Below are 24,648 nucleotides of genomic sequence, written 5' to 3'. Positions count from 1 at the left end.
GATGCCCATTACATGACACTTATTAAGAATCAGTCTTTTAGAAAAGAAAATGTATATACTTGGCCCAAAATTTGTCATTTTAGCACTGTTGCTTGCCCTACAGTCGGAGACAACCCCATGTGGCCCACAGCGTTACTCTAGAAGGGATGCACAGACCTCTAAAATCACTTCTGGAACTGTGGCCTTCATTGGCCAATGGCTTGATTCTGCTTTATCTAGCCATATAAATTAGGCTCCTAACTATAAGGAATGCAGGTCATCAGACACGCCCCAAGAGGATGCACTGGGGGTGTGGGTTGTTCCAGGTACTCCCAAGGACCAATACGGATGGTTCTGCTCCTTTTTCTCTCCATTACAGAATGAAAGTGGAAACTTGGGGAGCCCGCAAGGGAGGCCCCAGTAGGGAATGCAGATCCACCTCACTACCTCAAATCCAAGCTGATTAGATCTTTATCTTTTTATTCTTCCCTCTGCATAAAGTTTGAAGTGAGTACATACTCACTGAATAAATGACTGACTGAATGATCAAAATCGTCCATTTTTTCAGTTGAACGGAGTGCCCTTCTCTACTCCATCTCCCAAACTGCAAACTGATTTTGAAGAAAAACAAAATAAAAGTTTTACTGTATTAAAAGCACCTGCAAGAGAAGCAATAATATTTTAAATTCAGCCTGACTTCACAAATCCTCAGGATGGCCACACCCGAAGGTGGACATGGAAGTTCATCTACACTCCCTTCTGGGCTTCCCTTGCAAACTCCCCTACTTCCCACTTTCACTGTATAATGGAGAGAAGAAAGAGGATCAGAGCCATCTGTGTCGGTCCTTGGGAGACCTAGAACACCCCACATGCCCCGCCTCACGCCTGACTTCTCTGTCCCATTCTAGCTGAGGACTTTAACTTTAAAGGTTAGCTAAACAGTGCACGTGAGTGATGTTTCCCATACGAACAAAATCCCAACATCCTCGAACAGAGTCAATGAAGATTTACCTTCAGGATTACTATTTTAAAGTGAGATTATACCCTCCTGTTCTTCTGTCAGTTGCAAATCCCCAAACTTACTAGAATTCACTTAAAACTAATCTACAGTGTTTTCATTGGAAGAAAGCAATCAGGAAAGCTCTGACCCACTGAGCAGCTGGGAATTTCTTTGCTGAAGGTTTGGTTTAGTCTTTATTTTTCTAGCTGCTGGCCCTGCTAACATGATTCAGTGAAGGTCGTATTTAATCTTGCAGAGAAAAGCTACCTAAGCAGTTCTTAGGTAGGCTTCAGTAAAAATAAATTGCGTTGGCTGTGTGGATAAATCTATTGCTTCAACCCAACAATTACAGTCCAAGAGAACAAATGAAGGTAACAGTAAAATACTGCACTTGATTTCAAAAGAATTTCACTGCATGTATGTTACAGCTGAGTGTTTGTTAATAACAAAGTTATTGTTAATAACTAACCCACAGAGAAAGTAACAGCTTGCAAATGTGTCTGTCCAGTTTATCAGTGTAGTTTGTTTATACATACAGGAAGATATTCAGTACCACCAGTGAAACTTAAATGTCAAAGGAATGGACTGACAAGATTTCCTTAAAGACCTAGGTACAAAGGAGAAAACCAAACAATTTTTCACCTTCTGAATGTTGAACCCCTAATACAAAGCGACAAATCCTAATGCAAAGTGACAAATCCCAACGTTATGTGCTCAATACATATACTATTAGGTTTCTAACACAAAGTAGATCCGTGCCATCCATCTCGAGATGGAATTCAGCCTTCTGAGCTAACCTTTGCTTTAGGGCTGAAAATCAAATCAACAAATATTTATCTACCTCTTACTGTGGCAGGTTAAGTACTGGTGGGGAATGCAAAGAAATACAACACGATCCTAGTTCTCAAATAACTTGCCTTGTAGGTGTTATAAATGGAAAAATCCAAGGAATCAACAATTTTCACAACAGTTCAAGAGGCTAGGAGAGATTCAAGATGTTTGTGACTAATTGCCCATACAAATGGCATACACAGTGTGTTGCTGTTGAAGAAATTCAGAGGATTTATTATAGTCATGAACCATATAACAATGTTTCAGTCGACGATGGACTGCATATATGACGGTGGTCCCATAAAATTAGTACCATAGAGCCTAGGTGTGTAGTAGGCTGTACCACCTAGGTTTGTGTAAGTACACGGTATGATGTTCGCACAACAGCGAAATCGCCTAAAATGCATTTCTCAGAACGTATCCTCATTGTTAAGTGATGCATGACTATTTTTTTTTAATTTTTATTGAGTTAATGATAGGTTACAATCTTGTGAAATTTCAGTTGTACGTTATTGTTTGTCAGTCGTGTTGTAGGTGCACCCCTTCACCCTTTGTGCCCACCCCCACCACACCTTTCCCCTGGTAGCCACTAATCTGTTCTCTTTGTCTACATTTTTAAGTTCCTCATATGAGTGGAGTCATACAGAGATTGTCCTTCTCTATCTGGCTTATTTCACTTAACATAATTCCCTCAAGGTCCATCCACGTTGTTGCAAATGGGACGATTTTGTTCTTTTTTACAGCTGAGTAGTATTCCATTGTATATATATACCACATCTTCTTTATCCAATCATCTGTTGATGGGCACTTAGGTTGCTTCCACATCTTGGCTATTGTAAATAATGCTGCAATAAACATTGGGGTGCATAGGACTTTTGGAATTGCTGACTTCAAGCTCTTTGGATAGATACCCAGTAGTGGGATAGCTGGGTCGTATGGTAGTTCTATTTTTAATTTTTTGAGGAATCTCCATACTGTTTTCCATAGTGACTGCACCAGTTTGCATTCCCACCAGTAGTGTATGAGGGTTCCTTTTTCTCCACAACCTCTCCAACATTTGTTACTATTAGTTTTAGATATTTTTGTCATTCTAATGGGTGTAAGGTGATATCTTAGTGTAGTTTTAATTTGCATTTTCCTGATGATCAGTGGTGATGAACATCTTTTCATGTGTCTATTGGCCATCCATACATCTTCTTTGAAGAAATGTCTGTTCATGTCTCCAGCCCATTTTTTGACCAGGTTGTTTGACTTTTTGTTGTTGAGTTGTGTGAGTTCTTTATATATTATGGATATTAAGCCTTTGTCAGATGTATGACTTGCAAATATTTTTTCCCAGTTAGTGGGTTCTTTTTTTGTTTCAAGCCTGTTTTCATTTGCCTTGAAGAAGCTCTTTAGTCTGATGAAGTCCCATTTGTTTATTCTTTCTATTGTTTCCCTTCTTTGAGAAGACATGGTGTCTGAAAAGATCCTTTTAATACTGATGTCAAAGAGTGTACTGCCTACATTTTCTTCTAGAAGCCTTATGGTTTCAGGTCTCACCTTTAGATCTTTGATCCATTTTGAGTTTATTTTGGTGAATGGTGAGAAAGAATGGTCAATTTTCATTCTTTTACATGTAGCTTTCCAGTTTTCCCAGCACCATTTGTTGAAAAGACTTTCTTTTCTCCATTGTATGCCCTCAGCTCCTTTGTCGAAGATTAGCTGTCCATAGATGTGTGGTTTTATTTCTGGGCTTTCAATTCTGTTCCATTGATCTGTGCACCTGTTTTTGTACCAGTACCATGCTGTTTTGATTACTGTAGCTTTGTAGTATGTTTTGAAGTCAGGGATTGTGATGCCTGTAGCTTTGTTCTTTTTTCTCAGGAGTGCTTTAGCAATTCTGGGTCTTTTGTTGCCCCATATGAATTTTAGGATTCTGTGTTCTAATTCTGTAAAGAATCTCACTGGGACTCTGATCGGGATAGCGTTGAATCTGTAGATTGCTTTAGGTAGAATGGACATTTTAACTATGTTTATTCTTCCAATCCATGTACATGGAATGTCTTTCCATCTCTTTACATCATCATCCATTTCTTTCAGAAAGGCCTTGTAATTTTCATTATATAGGTCTTCACTTCCTTAGTTAAATTCACCCCAAGATATTTTATTCTTTTTGTAGCAATTGTGAATGGTATTGTGTTCTTGAGTTCTTTTTCTGTTAGTTCATTATTAGAATATAGAAATGCTACTGACTTATACAAATTGATTTTATACCCTGCAACTTTGCTGTAGTTGTTGATTACTTCTAAAAGTTTTCCTATGGATTCTTTGGGATTTCTATATATAAGATCATGCCATCTGCAAACAGGGAGAGTTTCACTTCTTCCCTCCCTATTTGGACACCTTTTATTCCTTTTTCTTGCCTAATTGCTCTGGTCAGGACCTCCAGTACAATGTTAATTAAGAGTGGTGATAGAGGGCATCCTTGTCTCGTTCCTGTTTTCACGGGGCTAGCACTCAGTTTTTGCCCATTGAGTATGATGTTGGCTGTGAGTTTGTCATATATGGCCTTTATTATGTTGAGGTAGTTCCCTTCTATGCCCATTTTGTTCAGAGTTTTTATCATAAATGGCTGTTGGATCTTGTCAAATGCTTTCTCTCCATCTATTGAGATGATCGTGTGATTTTTATTCCTCAGTTTGTTGATGTGGTGTATCATGTTGATTGATTTGCAGATGTTGAACCATTCCTGTGTCCCTGGTATGAATCCCACCTGATCCTGATGTATGATCCTTTTGATGTATTGCTGAATTCGGGTTACCAAAATTTTGTTTAGAATTTTTGCATCTATGTTCATCAGAGATATTGGCCTCTGGTTCTCTTTTTTCATGCTGTCCTTGTCAGGCTTTGGTATCAGCATGATGTTGGTCTCGTAGAATGTGTTAGGAAGTGTTCCATCCTCCCTAATTTTTTGGAATAGCTTGAAAAGGATAGGTATTAAATCCTCTCTGAAAGTTTGGTAGAATTCCCCAGGAAAGCCATCTGGTCCTGGGATTTTATTCTTTGGGATGTTTTTGATTGCTGCTTCAATCTCTTTCCTTATGATTGGTCTGTTCAAATTGTCTGCCTCTTCTTGAGAGAGCTTTGGAAGATTGTAGGAGTCCAAGAATTTATCCATTTCCACTAGGTTATCCATTTTGTTGGCATATAGTTTTTCATAGTATTCTCTTATAATCAGTTGTACTCTGTGGTGTCTGTTGTTATTTCTCCTCTTTCATTTCTGATTTTGTTTATTTGAGCTTTCTCCCTTTTTTTCTTTGTAAGTCTGGCTAGGGGTTTATCAATTTTATTTATCTTCTCAAAGAACCAGCTCTTTGTTTCATTGCTCCTTTCTACTGCCTTTTTCATTTCAATAGCATTTATTTCTGCTCTGATTTTTATTATTTCTCTCCTTCTGCTGACTTTGGGCTTTGTTTGTTCTTCTTTCTCTAATTCAGTTAGGTGTAGTTTAAGATTGCTTATTTGGGATTTTTCTTGTTTGTTAAGATGTGTCTGTATTGTGATGAATTTTCCTCTTAATACAGCTTTTGCTGTATCCCATATGAGTTGGTATGGCAGGTTATCATTTTCATTTGTCTCCAGGTATTTTTTTTATTTCTTCTTTAATTTCTTCAATGATCCATTGCTTGTTTAATAGCATATTGTTTAGTCTCCACATCCTTGTGCCTTTCTCAGCTTTTTTCTTATAATTAATTTCTAGCCTTATAGCATTATGATCGGAGAAGATGCTTGTTATTACTTCAGTTTTTTAAAATTTGTAGAGACTTGCCTTGTTTCCCACCATATGGTCTATCCTTGAGAATGTTCCATGCGCACTTGAGAAGAATGTGTATTCTGCTGTTTTTGGATGAAGTGTTCTATATATGTCTACTAAGTCCAATTGTTTTAGCTTTTCGTTTAGCTCCACTATTTCCTTGTTGATTTTCTGTCTGGATGATCTGTCCGTTGATGTGAGTGGGGTGTTGAGGTCCCCTACTATTATTGTGTTGTTTTTAACATCTTCCTTTAGGTCTGTTAATAGTTGCTTTATGAATCTTGGTGCTTCTGTGTTGGGTGCATAGATATTTATAAGCATTATTTCTTCTTGATGAAGTGTCCCTTTGATCATTATATATTGTCCCTCTGTGTCTCTCTCTACCTGCCTTATTTTGAAATCCGTTTTGTCTGATATGAGTATTGTGACACCTGCTTTCTTTTGTTTGCTATTAGCTTGGAGTATTGTCTTCCACCCCGTCACTCTGAGCCTGTGTTTGTCCTTGGGGCTGAGGTGCGTTTCCTGGAGGCAACAAATTGTTGGATCTTGTTCTTTAATCCATTTTGCCACTCTGTGTCTTTTTATTGGAGAGTTCAATCCGTTCACATTGAGAGTGATTATTGATGCATGTGGACTTAATGCTGTCAATCTGTCGCTCATTATCCTGTTTTCCTGCATTACCTTTGTTTCTCGTCCTGTGTGTTTTAGCGTACCCATTGACTACTGCAATTCCTTATGCCGGGTTTCTTAGATTTTTCCTTATTTATGTTTTGTGCCTCTGTTCTGTTTTTTAGTTTAGTGGCTACCCTGAAGTTTGTATTTAGAATCTCATGTATAATATAGTCCATTTTCTGGTGGTCTCTTACTTACTTGGCCTAGACTGATTTAGTCCCTTCCCTCCTCTCCTTCTAAATTATTATTTTCCTGTCTTATTCCAACTCGTGTTATGAGTTTGTGGTTAGAGTGATAAGATCGTCTTTGCTTTGGTGGTGTCCTTCCCTTTATCCTAATGCTATAGTTGAATATTTGCTATCCTATTCTGTTCTATCTATTTGTCTCCCTACTCTGTGGTTCGTGACCCCTTTCTCCCTTTTTTTCTTTTTTCAGGTATGAGAGCCTTCTTGAGGATTTCTTGTACTAGAGAACTTTTGGTTACAAATTCCCTTAACTTTTGCTTGTCTGGAAAAGATTTAATTTCTCCCTCATATCTGAAGGATATTTTTGCCGGATAGAGTATTCTTGGGTGAAGATTTTTATCTTTTAAAGTTTTGAATATGTCATTCCATTCTCTCCTCGCTTGTAAGATTTCTGTAGAGAAATCCACCGAAAGTCTGATAGCAGTTCCTTTGCAGGTTATTTTCTTTTGTCTTGCTGCCCTGAGTATTCTTTCTTTGTCATTCATTTTTGCAATTTTTACTACTATATGCCTTGCAGTAGGTCTTTTTACATTGACAAATCTAGGAGATCTGAAAACTTCCTGCACACACATTTCTCCCGCAATCCCTAGATTTGGGAAGTTCTCTTCTATAATTTCGTTAAGCACACTTTCTGCTCCATTTTCTTTTTCCACGCCCTCAGGTATTCCGATAATTCTTAAATTGGATTTCCTCATTGAATCCGCTATTTTTCTGAGATTTTCCTCATTCTTTTTAATCCTTAGTTCTCTTTCTTCCTCTGTCTGGAGCCATTCAGCCTGTCTATCTTCGATTATGCTAATTTGCTCCTCTATGGTGTCCACACGGGCATTCAGGGAATCCGTATTCTATTTTATCTGATCCATTGTATTTTTCATCTCTAGTATTTCTGATTGATTCTTCTTTATAGTTTCAATCTCTTTTGTGAAGTAACTCCAGAACTCATTGACTTGTTTCTCTATATTCCCCTTTACCTCATTGAGTTTTTTGATGATAGCTACTCTGAACTCATTTTCACTTAGTTTACCTATTTCCAAGTCCTCAGGACTTAATTCTGTGTTTTTCTTGTTTTCCTTCTGGTCTGGAGCTTTTATAAATTGCTAAATGGTAGAGGAGCAGTTTTTGCGCATGATGGTATTATTCGGTTGCAGTTAAAGCCTGTCGCCACTAGATGAGGGTAGAAAGCCATGTGTTCTGAGCCCTCCACCTTCAGCCGCGATAGCGGTGCGCAGCATGGGTCGGGGGAGGAGGGATACTTTCTCTCACATGCCCACCTGGACTCCAATCAGCTCTTGCTCTCTGGTTTCCCAGGGCCCTGGCTTGATGGGGTGCCTGCATGGGAAAGCTTTCCCCCGTTAGCAGGTTTCCACTGCACGGGCAGTGGAAGTCCTGGATGATCCCACGGTGGCGTGGCCCCTCCCCCGCTCCTTCCCTCACCTGCTGCAGTGATCCCAGTCTCTAGGGGAGGGAGTGAAGTTCTCTCTTACCCCATTCCAGCTCCTCTGAGGAGGGCTCCAGCCTCTCCACCCTCCGTCATTTTGCTGCTGTGGGTCTCTGATGATCTCTGTATTATTAGAGTTATTGGTTGAAATTCAGTTGTTCCATTTTGGTTGTAGTTTGGAAGGGAGAGAGTCCCGGGTGAGCTCACTCCGCCACTTCACTCCTAGGGCGCTGGGAAGAGTCGAGGCATGACTATTTTATGCTGAAGAGATCGGGTGAGGTTTGTGGGAGGAGGCACAGGGAGACACATGCAGTTATAACCAAAACGACCACTCTAACTCTGCTCTCCTTCGGTCCTTTTAGGTTTAGTCCCCGTACTACAACTTTCCCCGTATTTCTCTTCACGCCTTGCTTCATTTCCTAATCCTCCACCATCTAATATGGCAGCCACTGGGGACAAGCAGCTATTGTGCACTTGAAATGTGACCAGGCTGAATTAAGATATGCTGTAGGTGTGAAAGACATATTGGACTTTGAAGATTCCCTAAGAAAGAATGTAAATAATCTCATTAATATTTTTACATTAGTTACATGTTGAAATGATAATCTGTTGGACACACTGGGGTAAAAAATATTATTAAAATTACTTTCACTGACTTCTTTTAATTTTTCTAACATGGCTACTAGAAAATTAAAAATTATACATGTGGCTCACACTATATTTGTATTGGACAGTGTTGTCCTAATCAATATATTGGGGGCAGGGAGGGGCTGTGCTTTGGCATTCTGCCTCTGAAACAATGGTTATATTCAACTCAAGTTTCATAACAATCCAAAAATGCCTCCAGTATCTATATAGGGATCAAAACTACTCTAAAATTTTTTTCAGATACCAACTAGGAATCTGGAGGCTTCTTCACTTGTGCAAAGTCAGAAGTCACAGTTTGACTGAGTCATACTGAGTCATTTTCCAATAGGGGACTTGTAAAGGTTGGTGTATGGGGAAAATGAAACTTCTCTGAATTCCCCAGGGCTCTTGTGAACACCTGAGCCACCGGAGACCCAGGAATGCACACCATAGAAAGACAGAGGATGTATATGATGTAAAGATAGGGAATGTTTGTACTCACTTCCCCTAGAAACACCTTACTCTTCACATGCCACGAGAACTGGATTTGCAGGCATTTGTCTAAATTAATTGCTCTGATCCAAAAGGACAATTAAATTTCTCTTATCTCCTCGAGAGGGCCAAATGGTTACAGCCTGGACTAGGTCCCTAGGATAAGTTCCCAGGGTGCCAGGAAGTCTTCTCTCTCTAAGCATGTACATTTCGAAAGGGATGAGGCCCAGACCTTAGGGACACCTCTAAGTTGTAAAAGCCTTACTTTCCAGAAGTTTAGGATGAGAACCCTGTGGTCCTTTCATCCCGTCTCAAAGAAGCAAAGGTGTTTTCTTTTCTCTCTCTCTCTCCTTTGAGAGAGGAAAGGGATGGTTGCTCTGACCGTCACCTACAGGGTGTAACCCACACCCAGAGTCCATCAGTTCTCATAGCATCGCCTGAGAGTCTAGGTATGGGGGACCAGCACCAAACATCAATCTGGCTGTAAAGACCGATAAAGAACTTTTCTCCTACCTCAGCGTCTTGTGTTTCTACAGTGTTCACATGCAGCAAAGACATATCTGTGAAGCGGGGTAACATCTCAGACTGTCCACAGTTCTTGACAAAACAGCATGTCCCAGCCTCACAAAAGAGCCATCAATCTAAGTGCCTTCAAGTGGTAAGAGCTGAATGGAGACAATGGCATCTCTAAGAACTGGCTAGGAAAGCCCTGATTCTGGAGCCTGGCTCCACACACCAAGGCAGAAAGAAGTCAAGAATGGCCAAGTCCACGCACAACATTCACCCAGCAACATCCAGTTTACTTGTCCTAATCTTATACACCAGAGGTGAGGTCACGGGGGACACTTTAGAGCTGTCTTGAGAATATTTTTTCTGGTTTTAAAATTGTGCTGTTGCATTAAATTTGGGAAATACAAGTGTTTCAAGGAGGTAAAAAAAAAAAAAAAAAAAAAGCCTAACACCCACAATGCCACCATCCAAATGTTTTCTTTCAGGTTTGTTTCTGAAATGGTGTACATACAAACACACACACATTTTCAAAATAAAATTAGGGTCACAATTGACATCCTCTTTTTCTCTACTCAACATATATCACAAACATTTTCCCATCATTAAAAGCCAAAACCTGAATTTTATAAGCTGTCTATACTCAGTGTCTGGATGTGCCATAATTCATTTAAACGTATTCCTATTGTTGGGTATTTAGGTTTTTTCCAAGTTTTCACTACAAAAAAAGCTAAGTCAGTAAACATCCCAGTACATAAATCTTTGCCCCATCTCTGGTTATTTCACATTAAGTAGGTTCCTAGAAGCAGAATTAGTGGAACAGAGAGTTTGACATTTTTAAGACCTTAAGTATATAACACTGAATCGAATTCCAGAAAGTTTATTTCAGTGTAAATCCCAACTCCAATATGGAGTGCTTAGTTTCAAAATCAGTGAGCCTGTGATGGCATTCACAGTTCAATCTTAACTTGTGGTACCTATTCCTTAGGGAAACACAGTGGCGGCCCATTCTGTTTTCCCGATTCCCTATTTACCTCCTACAACCTCACAAAAATAAAACAGCAGCAAGGAAGACCAGCATGGGGAAGGAAGGAGGGCTAAGATAGCTCCAACAGTATTTCTGATAAATTTTATCAACATGTATTGTCCTCTTGGGCCTCATCGTTGCCTCCAAAGGCAATTTTGGATTGAGTCTGAGGCCTCAGGTTGGGGTGTCAATTCCTGCATCCTCTCCAGCTGCAACACTTCTCTCCCTAAGGAGGCTTCAACCATGCCCCAGTGATAGACACCCACAAGCTCTTGTTCACTTGTCTAAAGTCAGTGAGGCAGGGCGGTTTCCTCATCAGACTTTATTCTTCCCCAGGATAAAAAGGCCTGACTCCAAGGTCGGAAAGGGAGGGTCCTTCCAGCATTTCAACTTGTCCTGGAGTTACTCTCAATTAACCACCAACTCCTTCCCATCACCTCTGAAACGCCTTCAGTGACTTTTGTGGCAAGACAGAAATGTACCTGCGTGACTCCCTCTTTTCTCTCTCCCACCGGAGAAGTCAGGAGGCACTATTCTACTCTCCACCTTATTGTCTTTTTTCAGCTTCTCATCCCCCAAAGGTCACCTTCCACCGCCCTCCCACTCCTATTCCATCCCTCCACACACCCACTAACACCCTATCCAGGTGTTAGGACACTGTCTTCTCACCACGGTCACTTTTGTCATCATCTTCAATAATTCTAGGGTCAGGGTAACAAAAAAAGCTCCCTTCCAAGATAACACATTAGATATGACTTGAAATAAAGCAATTTGTATGCGGTTCCTTCTCATTCAAAATGTCAACCTCATGAAATGGGAAAGTCCGTAGCATTCTAAGCTTATGGAGCTATGCTGGTGTAGCCTGTCTATAAAATTTCTTTAGCTCCTACAAAAACCTGACATTGACAAGCTCACTAAGAACAAATAAATTGGAAGGTCACCTTCCCTTTGATCACAGTAGGTGTGCAAGCACCAAATGCTGTTACACAGTTAGCAACAGATTGCTAAATATGCCTGAAAATTATACAGCAAATAGTTAACTCTCAAAGGTATACATTTGATGAAAACTGGACAGGATTTTTATCACCAAAAATCTTAAATTAAGATAGTTTGTTGAACTAAATTGGTTTTGCCCTTGAGATAAAAATGCTTAAAATCCATCATCAGAAAGCACCAGACAGCCTTCTGTTTCTCATAAAAATGGAGACTACAGGGGCCAGCTTGCTGGCATAGCGGTTAACTTCACAGGCTCTGCTTCAGTGGCCCAGGGTTCACTGGTCAGATCCCAGGCACAGACCAACACACAGCTCATCAAGCCATGCTGTGGCAGCATCCCATATACAAAATAGAGGAAGCCTGGCACAGATGTTAGCTCAGCAACAATCTTTCTCAAGCAAAAAGAGGAAGATTGGCAAAAGATGTTAGCTCAGGGCCAATCTTCCTCATCAAAAAAATAAACATAAAAATATGGAGACTACAAGGCATGCACATTTTTTGTTTGACTCTCGTACTTTCCTGCTTATTGAAGCTGAACGCTAAACTGAGAAAAGGGCATATAAGCCCAAACAGAAACAAACAGAAAACAAACCCATAACTCTTTATGGCCTTCCCAGACAGAGAGACATACCATAAGATAAAGTCCTTCTTGTCTCTTCAGAATGAAAAATTCAAAGTATCACAACCATAACACTAATACCATTTTTGTATGACAAGCCAGGTCAACATGGGCAGAGCCAAGAAGAGTGACCAGATTCCGTATTCCAAGCATCATCTACAGTGTGGATAACAGGTTCCATCCGCTTGTTTCCTGCATAGTGTGGCCTCTGAGCCAATAAAAAATAAAAAGATTTGGCCCTAGGAGGAGCTCCTCCATTCAGTGGCTCTCCACCTTTGCTCTGGCCCACACACCTGAGAGACAGGGACCCAGGACATCCTGGTGAATATCAGAGGCTTACCAAGGGGGTGGGGGATCTTAGGATGAGAGGGGCAAGAAGGGGAAGGGGCTCTCAAATCTGAAGGTCCCTGTGTGGTTTCCAAAAGCCCCCCAAACCCCAGGCAATTTTGATGCACACATAGGTCCCATCCCCCAAGGATGACAGAACATCGCAGCCCCATTTTACAGATGTAAAAACTAAAGTCCAGAAAGAGGAAGTGATGGAAGAGTTAACAGAAGACTGACCGTCAACTCCAGGCCTCTGGACTCCTGAGTTCATGCACTTTCCACTACACAGAGCCATGTACACAGCTGGTGGTCAAGAAATATTTAATAAATAAATGAAATAGGGCACAATGTTTGTGTTTGTTTAACAAAATAATTGCTTGGGTTACTACAATGATTCATACCCTGGGGTTCCTGGATCCCCAGTAGAAATCGGGTGAGGGGGAAAATCATTTTAAAGGGATCTTTGAAGGTAAAAAGCTGGCGACCATGGGCCTGCTGCCTGCATCCCTGCCCCCCAGGGAGGCCTGGGCAAGGTCCTGGGGGCAGGGTCCTGGGGGCAGGGTACAGCTCAGCATCAGGGCCTGTAGTCTTGATTTACTGCCTGTATATTTCCCGTGGTATCTTATATAAAATAGCAGCTCCAGGTTAACTCTGGACCCTATAGATAGTTTATCATTCTTTGTTGAAACAGCAAGATTTTATCAAACCTCCTCACTCCTGTTCCCACCAGCCACCCACATCACGAGCGCCACTCCTCAGCCCTGGGCAGACATTACACACCAAACATTGATCACATTAGGCCAAAAGGAGGGCACAAATGAGCAAACAGGGCAGAGAGCCCTGACCTGTTACCCCAGGATGGGAAGGAACACAGTGTCCCATACAGACGAAAAGAAGAACTGACTTTATGATTAACAATAACTGATATTTCACAGCAATTTATATTATTTTATATACTACTTTATGTATTTTTGTGTTATATATTGTAAGTATATATTATTATATTTATTTTCACATATGTTGTCACTTACTATTTTCACATATAAAGTGTTCAGCACACAAGAAGCATTCAGTAAATGCAAGTTAACTGAATCCTTTTAAAGATGTTACAAGAAGATAGCAAAATCAGTTAAGGGCCTACTTGCAATAACACATAATGAATTAGAGAGTCTGCCGCAATGATGAAGAAAGCCAGACTAAAGCACATCGAGCTCAGGAAGATTTTTTTCTGATACAAAGAAGGAAAAGATACCAGTCCAATCACTGTTATTTTCATATCATTTGGTATCCATGGATACCATCTAACTTTTCTTCTGACAGCAAAAAAAAATTCACTGACAATATAATATTTCATTGTTAAATACTTTGATGCTTTAAATAAAATAGTTATTCTGTGTTTAATTCCTTAGCATTACCTATATACTCTTAGAAGGAGTAAAATCCCTTCTTGCTGAAAATTCTATGCGAGAAAGTCAGTGTTTAATCCACAGTCATGCCTCCCTGGCTTTTTTAAATTAATAATAATCCCATAGAATCCTGAAAGTTAAGGCCTCACATATTTGTAGATTGCTGTAACTTATGCAACCGTCTTTCATAAACAGTATCTCATTTGTTCCTAAAAGCAACCCTAACGGATACACAGTTAAGTATCATTATCACCTTCCATAGAACTAACCCCACCAGGGAATTACTCTATTTATCTTTCAGTTGTGGACTGTCAGCTCACCAACCCCAAGGCACCATCTCCCCAGAGGGTAGAGAAATTGTCTTCCTGTTTCCAGCTGAACCCTCAGAGCCTAGCACTGTGTCTGGGGCATAATGAATGTTCTAGGCATATTTATGAGATGAATAAATAAAGCCCCTTCTCGGCCTCAAGCCCGTTTTGGTATAAAGCACACACCGGAACCATGTCCCAGATACCCCATTTAGAGTTCACTGGTCTGTTCTCTGTCAAAAGGAAACTGTGTAAAAATGTTCTAAAAACAAGAGCTTATACTCAATGAGACTAAAAATAAAAGTACACTGTTCTTGGAAACATGGGAAAATCGATGTACATCAAATGTAAAACACTCAAAGTTTCAAATTTTTCACTAAATTAAAACATCTTGAACTACCCTTAGTATATTGAATTTGTACCTAATAAAGAACTTCAGAAAGCAGAGGCAGAGAAAAGTGGGGCCATGGTTGAGAGAGCTGTCAGTACTTTAGGACAATCATTTGCCATAACTTGCTTCCAATTTAACTAGAAACCCTTACTTTTGATTATGATGTCATTTTTACAGGTAAGTCTGAAATACATGGAATTATCTCTAACTTTTGAAGGTCAACAGAAAAAAAGACAACTCATTGAGAATGAAATATGTAAATGTTTAATATTAAGAAGCAGCTACAAATCATAACAGACAAGAACTCTTGGATCTAGAGGCCAAAATCTAACTTCTTACATAACAGGCTGAGTTATAAATTATAATCATTCACTAATTACAGTGAAATTCCGGACTTTGCCACATCAATCAATAGATGTTCCAAGATTACCCCTTAAAATTACCAGGTTAAGTCCCAAATATTCCATCTGCGGAAGTTCCTTTTAAAAAGACAAGTTTTTCTAGGAGTTTTTAGGTTTCTATTTTCACCCTTTCCTCCTCCAAAAAAAGAATGATTGGGGGGAGAGGAGCGGTTTGAGAAAACGAGAGACTCTTCGATCTGCGTGCGTGATGAAGTTAACCAGGGATCACCATCCGGGTCGTGGTAAGGGAGCGCGCATCTGTCTAACATCAGGACACCCACCTTTCATACTCTGTCACCAGGCCCCTGTCTGCACCTGTCCTCAGGCACCGAAAAGTGCAGGCTGCTAAGTCCCAATGTTATTTGCAGGCAATCTGAAAACTAATAAAAGACTGCAGGCTCGACAGCAACCTTGGTGATTCCTGACAATCCACAACAGGAAATGTAACTATCCTCCACCCTCCCTAGCCATTCATCAAAAGCAGACCGAGTCACAGCAACAGGGACGCCAGAGGCAGGAGGCAAATGCCAGCGCTTTTCCTCCTTTAGAAAGACTCTGCATTTTCTTATTCGGTAACCAAGATCGAGGAGCACTACCCACTGCTCACACTGGAGGGAGGGGGCTGAAGAGGGAGGGAGCGGGTAAAGTGTCCCCAAGTCCCAAAGACTATACTATGGGGTTAAAGAGGAGTGAAGGCCCCGGTGCTAATGTGTGACAATTAGCCAGTCCCAGGGGTCACATTTACAGCTGATGACCAAGGGTCCTACCTACACCGACTGACCCGGGCGGCCCCCTGGTGCCCGGAACACTGTCCTTGCGCCCGGCTGGGGCTGCCACCCTCCTTCCCTTCTTCCCCTCTAACGCGCCAAGGGGGTGAGCGCAGCAAACGCACCCACACCTGGGGCCTCAGAGAGACGCCGGTGCGTCCTGGGGAGGAGGATGGGGCATCCTGGAGCCCTCCGAACTTGGAGAGGCGCCCGAGCCCCCGCGGGGGCCGGCCCCCAGGCCGGAGCGCCGAAAGTGGCCGCAGGCGGGCGGGCGCCACGACTGGCCGCGGCGGGCAGCGCTCCGGGGGCGAGCCCGGCCGGCAGGGCGGAGAGGAAGTGGCGGCCGCGGCTTTGCACCAACCATGTTCGGCCGGCGGGCAAATGCCACTCGGCGCCCAGAACGGGGTCGCAGGGCGCGGGGCAGGCGCTCACGTCCCCACCCTGCGGCAGCCCGCGCCCCCAGACCCCAGGGGACACGCGCCCACGCCTGCCAGCGGGGCGCCGCTCGGTCCCCGGAGGCTCCCCGCCCCCACCTCGCCCGCTCCGCAGCCGAGGCGGGTCAGGCCCAGCGCGCCAGGCCGGCCCGGGGGCGCCCGCGGGGACCCGGAGGCGCCCGGCGCTAGGCCGCGGCCGGGGCAGATGACCCCTCGGCGCGCCGCCCTCCCGGGGCGCGCCGCCCGAGCCCCCCGCGCGCCGGGACAAGTGCAGTGACAAAGCCCCTAGGGCCAGGCCGGGCGCTGGCCGGCGGGAAGGAGGACGCGGCGTCCCTCCGGAGCGGCGGCGGCGACGGCGGCGGCCCAGCCCCCAGGAAGCCGGGCGCGCCGGCCAGGCCCTGCGCCCAGCCCAGCTCGGAGCCCGCCCGCCGGCTCCCGCCGCTGACACCCGACGCCCGCGACCCTCGCCGACCCCAGGGGCGGGCGAGCTCTGGGACCGCCGCGGGGCGCCCCATCAAGTTTCCTGTCGCCGCGGCGGGAGGCGCCTCGCCGGGCCGGGGCGCGGGCGCAGACAGCCCGGCGGACAGCGGGATCCTGCTTATTTACGCTGGAGGCTGCCTGGAGAGAGGCGCCGCCGCCGGGCACCGAGAAGGACCCGCTCCCCTCCTTCGGATCCGGTGGCGACGGCATCTGTAAACACACACGCACATACATGTCCACGACAATTTTGTTTTAAAAGGAGGCCCGGCTCCAGCGGACGCGCACCCCCACACACGACACCTGGGGCGCAGAACCACACAGAGCAGGTCTGTGTCCATGGAGCCACCTCTCCTCATCTGCAAATCCAAAAGTGAAATTAAACCTCCACCGACCTCCTCCTCCTCCTCCTCCTCCTCCCTCTCTACCTCCTCCTCCTCCTCCTTGCAGCCTCAGCAGCCCCAGTAGCAGCAGAAACAGCAGCAGAACCTGCTTCCCCTAAAATCAGATGATCCATAACAGCGCCGACTGTTCCTCCAAAAATCGGTATTAATATTTATGAACCTCAGCATTTTCCGTCTGCAAAACATCGTGTCAAACCATCAGGACACGCACGCACACAGATCCCCTCCGGTCCTCATAAACATGCCCTCGAGAAAAACACAACGCACAGTCACAACTATTATTTGAAAAATGTTACCTCTCAGTGTGCTTTTTCACGCTACCAATACAATTCCGCAAGGTTTAAATGTTGCTAGGGTGTATGAAATGGAAATGAAAGCCCGTCAGATGAATAATCGCAGGAGCAAAACTAAAAGTTACTCCCCGGCTTGCCTGAGAACAGTCCAGATCGAAAGCAAAACAAGGAGAGGAAACTGCGAAGAGCCGAGGCTGGAAATCCCCCCACCCCCCGCCCTCCTCCTGCCTCCCTCCCTCCCTCGCTCCCCCTCCGCCCTCCTCCCTCCGCCCTTCCTCCCCAGTGTTTGTTTCAGGCTTGTGCAACCGGGAGTCGGAGGCGGAGGGAGGGCGCGAGCGGCCGGGCCGGGAGGTGCGGAAGTTCGCCGCCGCTGTTCATTGGCAGGCAGCGCCGCTTTCATCATTTCTCGGAAAAGTCAATTTCATTTTCACTTCCCCACGTCGCGGCAGCGGGAGCAACAAGCGGCTGCTCGTGAGTCTGTTTCTCGCACACTGGGGCGCCCACCCTCGCCGCGCGAGCACTTGGGGGGCCGGGGGGTTCTGGGGGTTGACCCGGAGCAAGCTTGCGTTCAGGGCAGAAGCTAATGGCTGTCGGGGAGGAAAGGGGGTACCTGACTCTCCATCGTAAGGGTTACCTGGAGGTTGGGAGGGAGGGAGAGAGCGGGCGTCCCGGGAAGCAGACGGCCTCCCGCCATTCTCTTTGGTAGGGCAGATGTTTAGAACCGCTGTCTTCAAAGTGAATAAAAAGTCACTTTGTAACACTGCCCACCTCAAAGAAGCATAAGGAGTAATTAACTGACAAGACAGCGTTACTTAGATAGTTATGCAAGAACTGGGCCACGGGACTTGCACCCTTAACCTCATTTGAACCCTTATCAGTGGCTCAGGATGTAACCATGTGACGGCTGCTGCCATCTCTGCCACCACCTGGCGCTCTGTTCGGGGGCTAGCTTCGAGATAAGGAAGGCCTTGCTCTAGTAAATCAACAACAGCACGCTCCAGTGCACCAAAGTTACCTTGCTGCAGGACCAGGCGGGCAAGGATATGGGCTCATTTGACTTACAGACGTCTTGGTCGTGGCTGGCCCAGGAGAGAGGCTTTGTCCTATAGGACTTGCAGCCAGGTCCCAATTTGGTCTCCTTAACTTCCAAGCTGGGCCTTCTTGGTCAAGTTGCTTCACCCAAGGCCTCAGTTTTCAATTCTGTGAAATGGACTAAATGAGAATGCAAGAGGTATGGCACCTGTCACCTTCAAGCTCAACCTAATACAATTCACTTGGGACCTGCTGCTTTTTGGTCCCTTGCTTTAAAAGTATAGATTCCCCTTTAATTATATCTGTTTCTTCCCCTACACGCAGTTTGATCAGCCTCCTCCCAAACTTCTCTACTCAACAGGAAAAGTCCCTTCCTGGGAGGCCATAGCTAGTTAGATGTAAAAACTTTTCTATCAACTTTAACACCCCTCTCTGCCACAGGAGTGCTGAATTCTAGGGACTGGAAAAAGAAAAGTATCCAAATATACACGTGTCCTGAAAAAGGGGTGAAGGTTTAGTATTCTGTTTCGTGGCTGTGGTCTGAGAAATAGATCTCACATACACACATTATTTCTTACCCCCTCTCATACAATACTGCCACAGCCACTCACTTTCTTATTTCCTATAGCAGTGACCACTATAAGCAATTAGAGTCACTATATACAAACTCTGTAGGATCGTTGTCACTCTTTACCCACCCATGGACCCAAGTTAAAAACCCAATAGGCCTTTATGTCTTCTTTCCATACTTCCAATCAGTAGTATCCTATTGGCCTGTTGATGCCAATCCCGGATCCCTCTGGACCTGGCCCCTTCTGCATCCCCACTCCATTGCCTTCATTCGGTTATTGCAGTGGCCTCGTCACTGTGCTCTGTCTTCTCCTAACTCAGACTCCCCCAAGCTCGCAGCCACACTACTGTCCAAATTAAGTAGAAAATTAACTTCAGGTCAAGCAAAATTCCAATCCTAATTCCACTCTTCAAAAACCTCTCTGCAGTCTTAAGAATAAAGTCCCTATTATTTGACGAGACATATAAAGTCCATTGTAATCTGGCGACAAACTACTTTTCCAGCCTCATCTCCTGCTACTGTGCCCAGCAAGCTGTACACCTCTCCCTTGTCAAACCAGCTGCCATTCCTCTTTGTAAAACAACAGAGCCTTCCTCTGGCTTATTATTTTATCCTTAGCATGTTGCCCGGCACATAGGGACTCAAATACTTGTGGATTAATAATTACTTGCTCTCTGTTCTCATAAAATATTTTAAACTTTATCAGAGTATTTTATTTTTTAATATAAATGTAGTCAATACGTATTGTACAGAAGGCAGAAAACACAGAAAAGTTGAAAGAAGAAAATAAGCCACTTGAAATCCCACCAGTCAGTAATGGACCTCTTGATATTTTTATCTATTTCCTTCTAGTGATTTTTCTAAAAGGCCATTTCCAGTCCTCATCTGCTCAGTCTCTTGTATCATTTCATGATGCCCATCGTGCTCCCCGTTTCCATGATGCCTATGTGACACCGCTCTGTCCTTTTCTCTTTCTTGGCTGGCTCCTCTTCTGCTGCCAGCCCCCTGTTTCCAGACATTCTATCCTCGACCTTCCTGTTTTCTCATTCTTCATGCTGTCTCTTTGACAAAGTGCTCTAACCCACACCCAAAGCTTCAGATATCCCTGTTTGGTAAGAACTCCAGGATTTGCCATTTCTGAGCTCTGGGTGCTTTACCTCCTAAAGGTTCCTTGGGTGCAACAAATTAAACATATCTAAAACTAAGCTCATAACATCTTTCCCTACAACCTTGTATTGGTCATTTCATTAACTAGCCAGGAAACTGGGAGGCATCATGGACGCCTGCCATTCCTGAGCCCCTGGAGTTCCCTGGGGCATGAGTATTGTTTCCAGTGTTCTGGGCCCCTACACTCATAAAGCATAGAATGAATTTCACTCTGTTCTCATGCCCCTGGTGACATGTCGCTGCAGAACAAAAATATAAATACGACCCCCAAATCCACGTGGTATTGATATACACAGTCAAGATATATTTCTTAGCCCTTTGATGAGATGCTTCTAGTGGAAAATGGATCAATATAACAAAATATAACCTCTTTGAAAGTCTCTAGAAAAAAGTAACCTTTGCCATACCAAGGAAATCTGAGGAAACACCTTGATCTAATACAAAAACCATTGTTGCAACAGTCTTGTATAATGAAACCAGAATGATCTCCTCAGTGAGGCATGCTTGTGTTTTACCTGTGGAATGGAACATCCTAAAGGAAGATCTCCCTGGATGCATCAGGACCAATTTCTTTTCAAGGGAGTCGAGTAAGGACATGTAGAGATGGATCTCTCCATGAATGGAGCTCAACTAAGGAAGAAATTGAAAGACACATTCCAGGGTAACTCCTTTCAAATGGGTTTTTTACTTATTTTTCTAATAAATGAGAATAGTTTCATCAAATAATCATTCAAGTAACAAACACGTAGTAAGTGCCCAAGAACTTTTCTCAGCACTGGGACTACAGTAGTGCACAAAACAAATGAAAAATCTCTGCCTTCCAAGTTTTCTTACAGTCTGTACATCAGCATGTTAATTTCCATTTGCATCGTCCCATCATTGCACCCACATCACCTCCATCTATAATCACAGCCTTTAGAACTGTACGTTAAAGTTAAGAATATAGAATATGATGGCACACCAACTAAAGCATTGCATATTTATGGCTGTGATGAAATCAGTAGCCCCTCATCTGTCTGTCAGTGGATGCCCTGATTTTCTCCACAGTATCACTGGTACCACTTCTGTCCTGACCACTAAGGCTCTCCTTCATGGTGCCGTAATTCAGGGGTTATAAAATCACAGAAGGTGAGTGTTCCACACTTGCCAGAGCAGTTGGCCAATACAGAGCCATAGATGAGAGTTCCGCATTGCAAAGAATCTTATTGTGAAGTCCATGTTGAATAAACATACAGCCAAGTTCGATTTTAGTTGAGACCATAGAACGGTGAAGATGTTGAAAAAGACTTCGATCAAAGTTCAAAGATCATAGGCACCAAGTTGGTGAAATTCTTGACTATTACCTCATGTAATGGTTTCTTCCGTTTTACTAGAAACTCTGAAATGAGGTTCATTTTGTTGCAATTATTCTCTGAAAATCACCAATTTAAATTGAGTAATATACATTGCCCAATCCTTAGTAATAAATATTTATTTTGTCCTGTTCTTCTGATGAAATAAGGGAAAAAATACTCTTTAAAATTGCCAGGATATATGTGTGTGTGTGTGTGTGAGGAAGAGAGAGAGTTTTTCTTCTCCAAAAGGAAGGCTTTCAACTTTGAAAACTTCATAAATTGTTTTCTGCTATAATTTCTCTGTTCCATCACAAGTGGCTTTGAAATATTATTTCTCTATGGTGAGAAAGTAGTGCTTTTACTTTTAAAGTCAGAAGGAAAAAGTATCTATAGCTTTGCCTTGAAATTCTTTAGAAAGAATTACTATAGTAGTTTTGAGTATTAAAAATATTTTAAATAAGAAATAAATTTCAAATTTGTAATGTAAATTCAGTAAGCCACGTGATTTACTGGATCTGAATATTTAAAGAACTTTTCGTTACAGCTTCCACTGTTTCTCCATAAGTGCCTCACTCGCAGCATATGAAGCTTGGTGGCATTCAGTGTGTCCTCTTTGTCCCCAAACTTCCTAGTGGTTTGAATGATACATCTTTATTCTATTTGAAAATGTTTCAAAACTTGCCAATCAGAAAGACAGAAGAGCATCATAAAACAAAGGATTGAGAGTATTTTTAAATTCTCTCATTTGCTAAAAAATCTCCTCTCCGCTAAATCCAAAATGTGCCTGACAATTCATATATACAGCTTTTGGCACTCCCTCCTTAACCTTGGAGGCACCTCTGTGACATTTCCCACCCGTGTTTATAGAGCTCCAGGATGCTCCAGACGGTCTGAGAGCTGCTGTGAAGACAGTAAGGACAAGACAGGCCCCTGCTCTCACGGAGCTTACATTCCAGTGGGGGTGATGTCAACAGACAGACAGACAAGCAAACCAATAGAATGGTTACAGATTTGTATTAGTGTTCTGAGGGAAATAACCAGAGCTTCGATAGAAAATACTGGGGCATCTAGGTGGTCAAAGAAGCTTCCTCTAAGAAAATGACATTTAAGCCAAGACTTGAAGAATAAGAGGACACTGTATTAGTTTCCTAGGGTTGCCATAACAAAGAACCTCAAACTAGATGGCTTAAATAACATAAATTTATTCTCTTACCATTAGGGAGGCTAGAAGTGCAAGATCAAGGTGTCCATAGGGTTGGTTCCTTCCGAGGGTTGTCAGGGAACAATCTGTTCCATGCCTCCTGGCTTCTGGTGGTTTGCCAGCAATCTTGGGCATTCTTTGTCTGTAGACATATCACTCTGATCTCTGCCTTCATCTTCACATGGTGTTCTCCCTGCGTGTGTGTCTGTGTGCAAATTTCCCTGTTTTATAAGGACGCTAGGCATATTGGATTAGGGGCCCACTGTACTCCAGTATGATCTCATCTTAACTAATTACATCTGGAAAGACCTATTTCACATAAGGTCACATTCTTAGGTTCTGGGAATTAGGACTTCAACATATGAATTTGTAGGGGGATACAGTTCAATCCGTAACAGATACCCATTGAGCAAGGAAGCCCCTAGGCAGAGGAAAGAGTGGGGACAAAAGCCCTAAGAAGCAAAAGGGTCTGGTGGGGCCAGCCCGGTGGTGTAGTGAGTAAGTTTGCATGCTCCACTTCCACAGCCTAGGAGTTACAGGTTCAGATTCCAGTCGCGGACCTAGCACCATTTGTCAAGTCACGCTATGGCAGCATCCCACATAAAATAGAGGAAGATTGGCACAGATGTTAGCTCAGGGCGAGCCTTCCTCACCAAAAAAAAAAAAGGGGGTCTGATATGTGCTGGAAACTGAAGGAACGTGAGTATGACTTTAGAGTTGTGAGTGAGGGTGAGAGAGGCACAGGCAGAAGCCAGGTGGGCAGAGGCCGGATCAAGGAGTTTGGGTTTATTCTAATATCAATGAGAAGATTTTGAAGGGTTCTGTGGTTGTAAAGGTCACCCTATAAATTTCTCAGTTGTCTCCTCAGCATCAATGAAATGAGAGGATTTCTTAATTTGTTGATTTCTTAGAGGAATTTGCAACTGTTCTCTCATTGCTCTCTCAGTTCATTACTGATGAATTTGCAGAGGAAATACAATGCATTTATGATATTCTGAAACAGTTTAGTCTTTTTAATTCCATTTTTGAATTCCTAAGTTAAAATATTTATTTCCCTTTAACTTTCTGATTTTCATCTTCATAAATGAAGTAAATTCTACATCATTTTTTCACTCCCTCAAAAACTTTTCCTTAAAAATAAAACAAAGAAGATATATTCAACTGTGGATCCCAGGCACACACTTTTCCTCAGACTGTTTTGAGTGAACAGTGATAATTTTCAGAGATTGTGTAACCACAAAATCAATGTTCATTCCAAAATTTGATGGTTTCAAAAATTTCTAAAAATTGTTGATTTCTAAAAATTTTCAGATTTTTTTTCCATCACAAACTCCTTATGTAATAAACAGTTTCCACAGAACTGAATTTTTGTTGACAGAACAATCAGCATAAATAAAAGCATGATTTGCCTTAACTGTTTTGTAATTTGAAAGCAAATATTGCTTTAAACAGCCCATCACATATTTTCTCAACCTCAAGCTGTGGATCCTGGTTTTCGGCACCACTCCTCTCTCGACAACCAAAAAAGATCCACTTTTTTTCTGTTTTACATATTGAGGTTCTGAGTAAGAATTCATGTAGGGAAAAGGTTCTGCTTAAAAAAATAGGGAATAAATCAAAGTCACAAATACTTGCTTTTAGTTTTACTTCATTTTGATATAATTGGAGATAAGAAAGAAAAGACAACCAACCATGGGTGAAAAACCGTAAAACTGAAGGAGAGACAGAACTCTGGACACCGAGTAGTTGAAGCGTGTGTGAGCATCCACACAGTTGAGTTGGTTCCCGTTGGGTAGCCAGGCCGGGCAACCACAGTAGAACACCAACATTACAGGTGCATCATAGTTTGAGTTGCTCAAATTGTCTCCATATTTCTTTGTTTTTATTTACTATCTTGATGAGAACT

At 42.9% G+C, this 24,648-nt stretch overlaps 1 protein-coding gene across 12 annotated transcripts in view; it reads right to left on the bottom strand.

The window, feature by feature from the left end:
- The window catches only part of IRF2 (interferon regulatory factor 2), a 91,361-nt gene extending 67,494 nt beyond the window's left edge, over window positions 1-23,867 (bottom strand). For 3 of the 12 annotated variants that reach the window (XM_070598501.1, XM_070598502.1, XM_070598515.1), the window contains exon 1: window positions 18,072-23,867. In XM_070598501.1, the coding sequence (XP_070454602.1) occupies window positions 18,072-18,131 (60 nt within the window). In that variant the 5' untranslated portion in view covers window positions 18,132-23,867. Of the gene's footprint in view, window positions 1-15,343; window positions 15,506-17,043; window positions 17,116-17,417; window positions 17,699-18,071 lie in introns of those variants that run through there. The other 9 variants (XM_008517266.2, XM_070598503.1, XM_070598506.1 and 6 more) reach the window with 9 other exon arrangements.
- Window positions 23,868-24,648: the final 781 nt, after the last annotated feature.

Source organism: Equus przewalskii, chromosome 28 (assembly GCF_037783145.1).
Source record: "Equus przewalskii isolate Varuska chromosome 28, EquPr2, whole genome shotgun sequence".
NCBI classification, from domain to species: Eukaryota; Metazoa; Chordata; class Mammalia; order Perissodactyla; family Equidae; genus Equus; species Equus przewalskii.
This window is presented reverse-complemented; position numbering and strand designations above follow the sequence as displayed.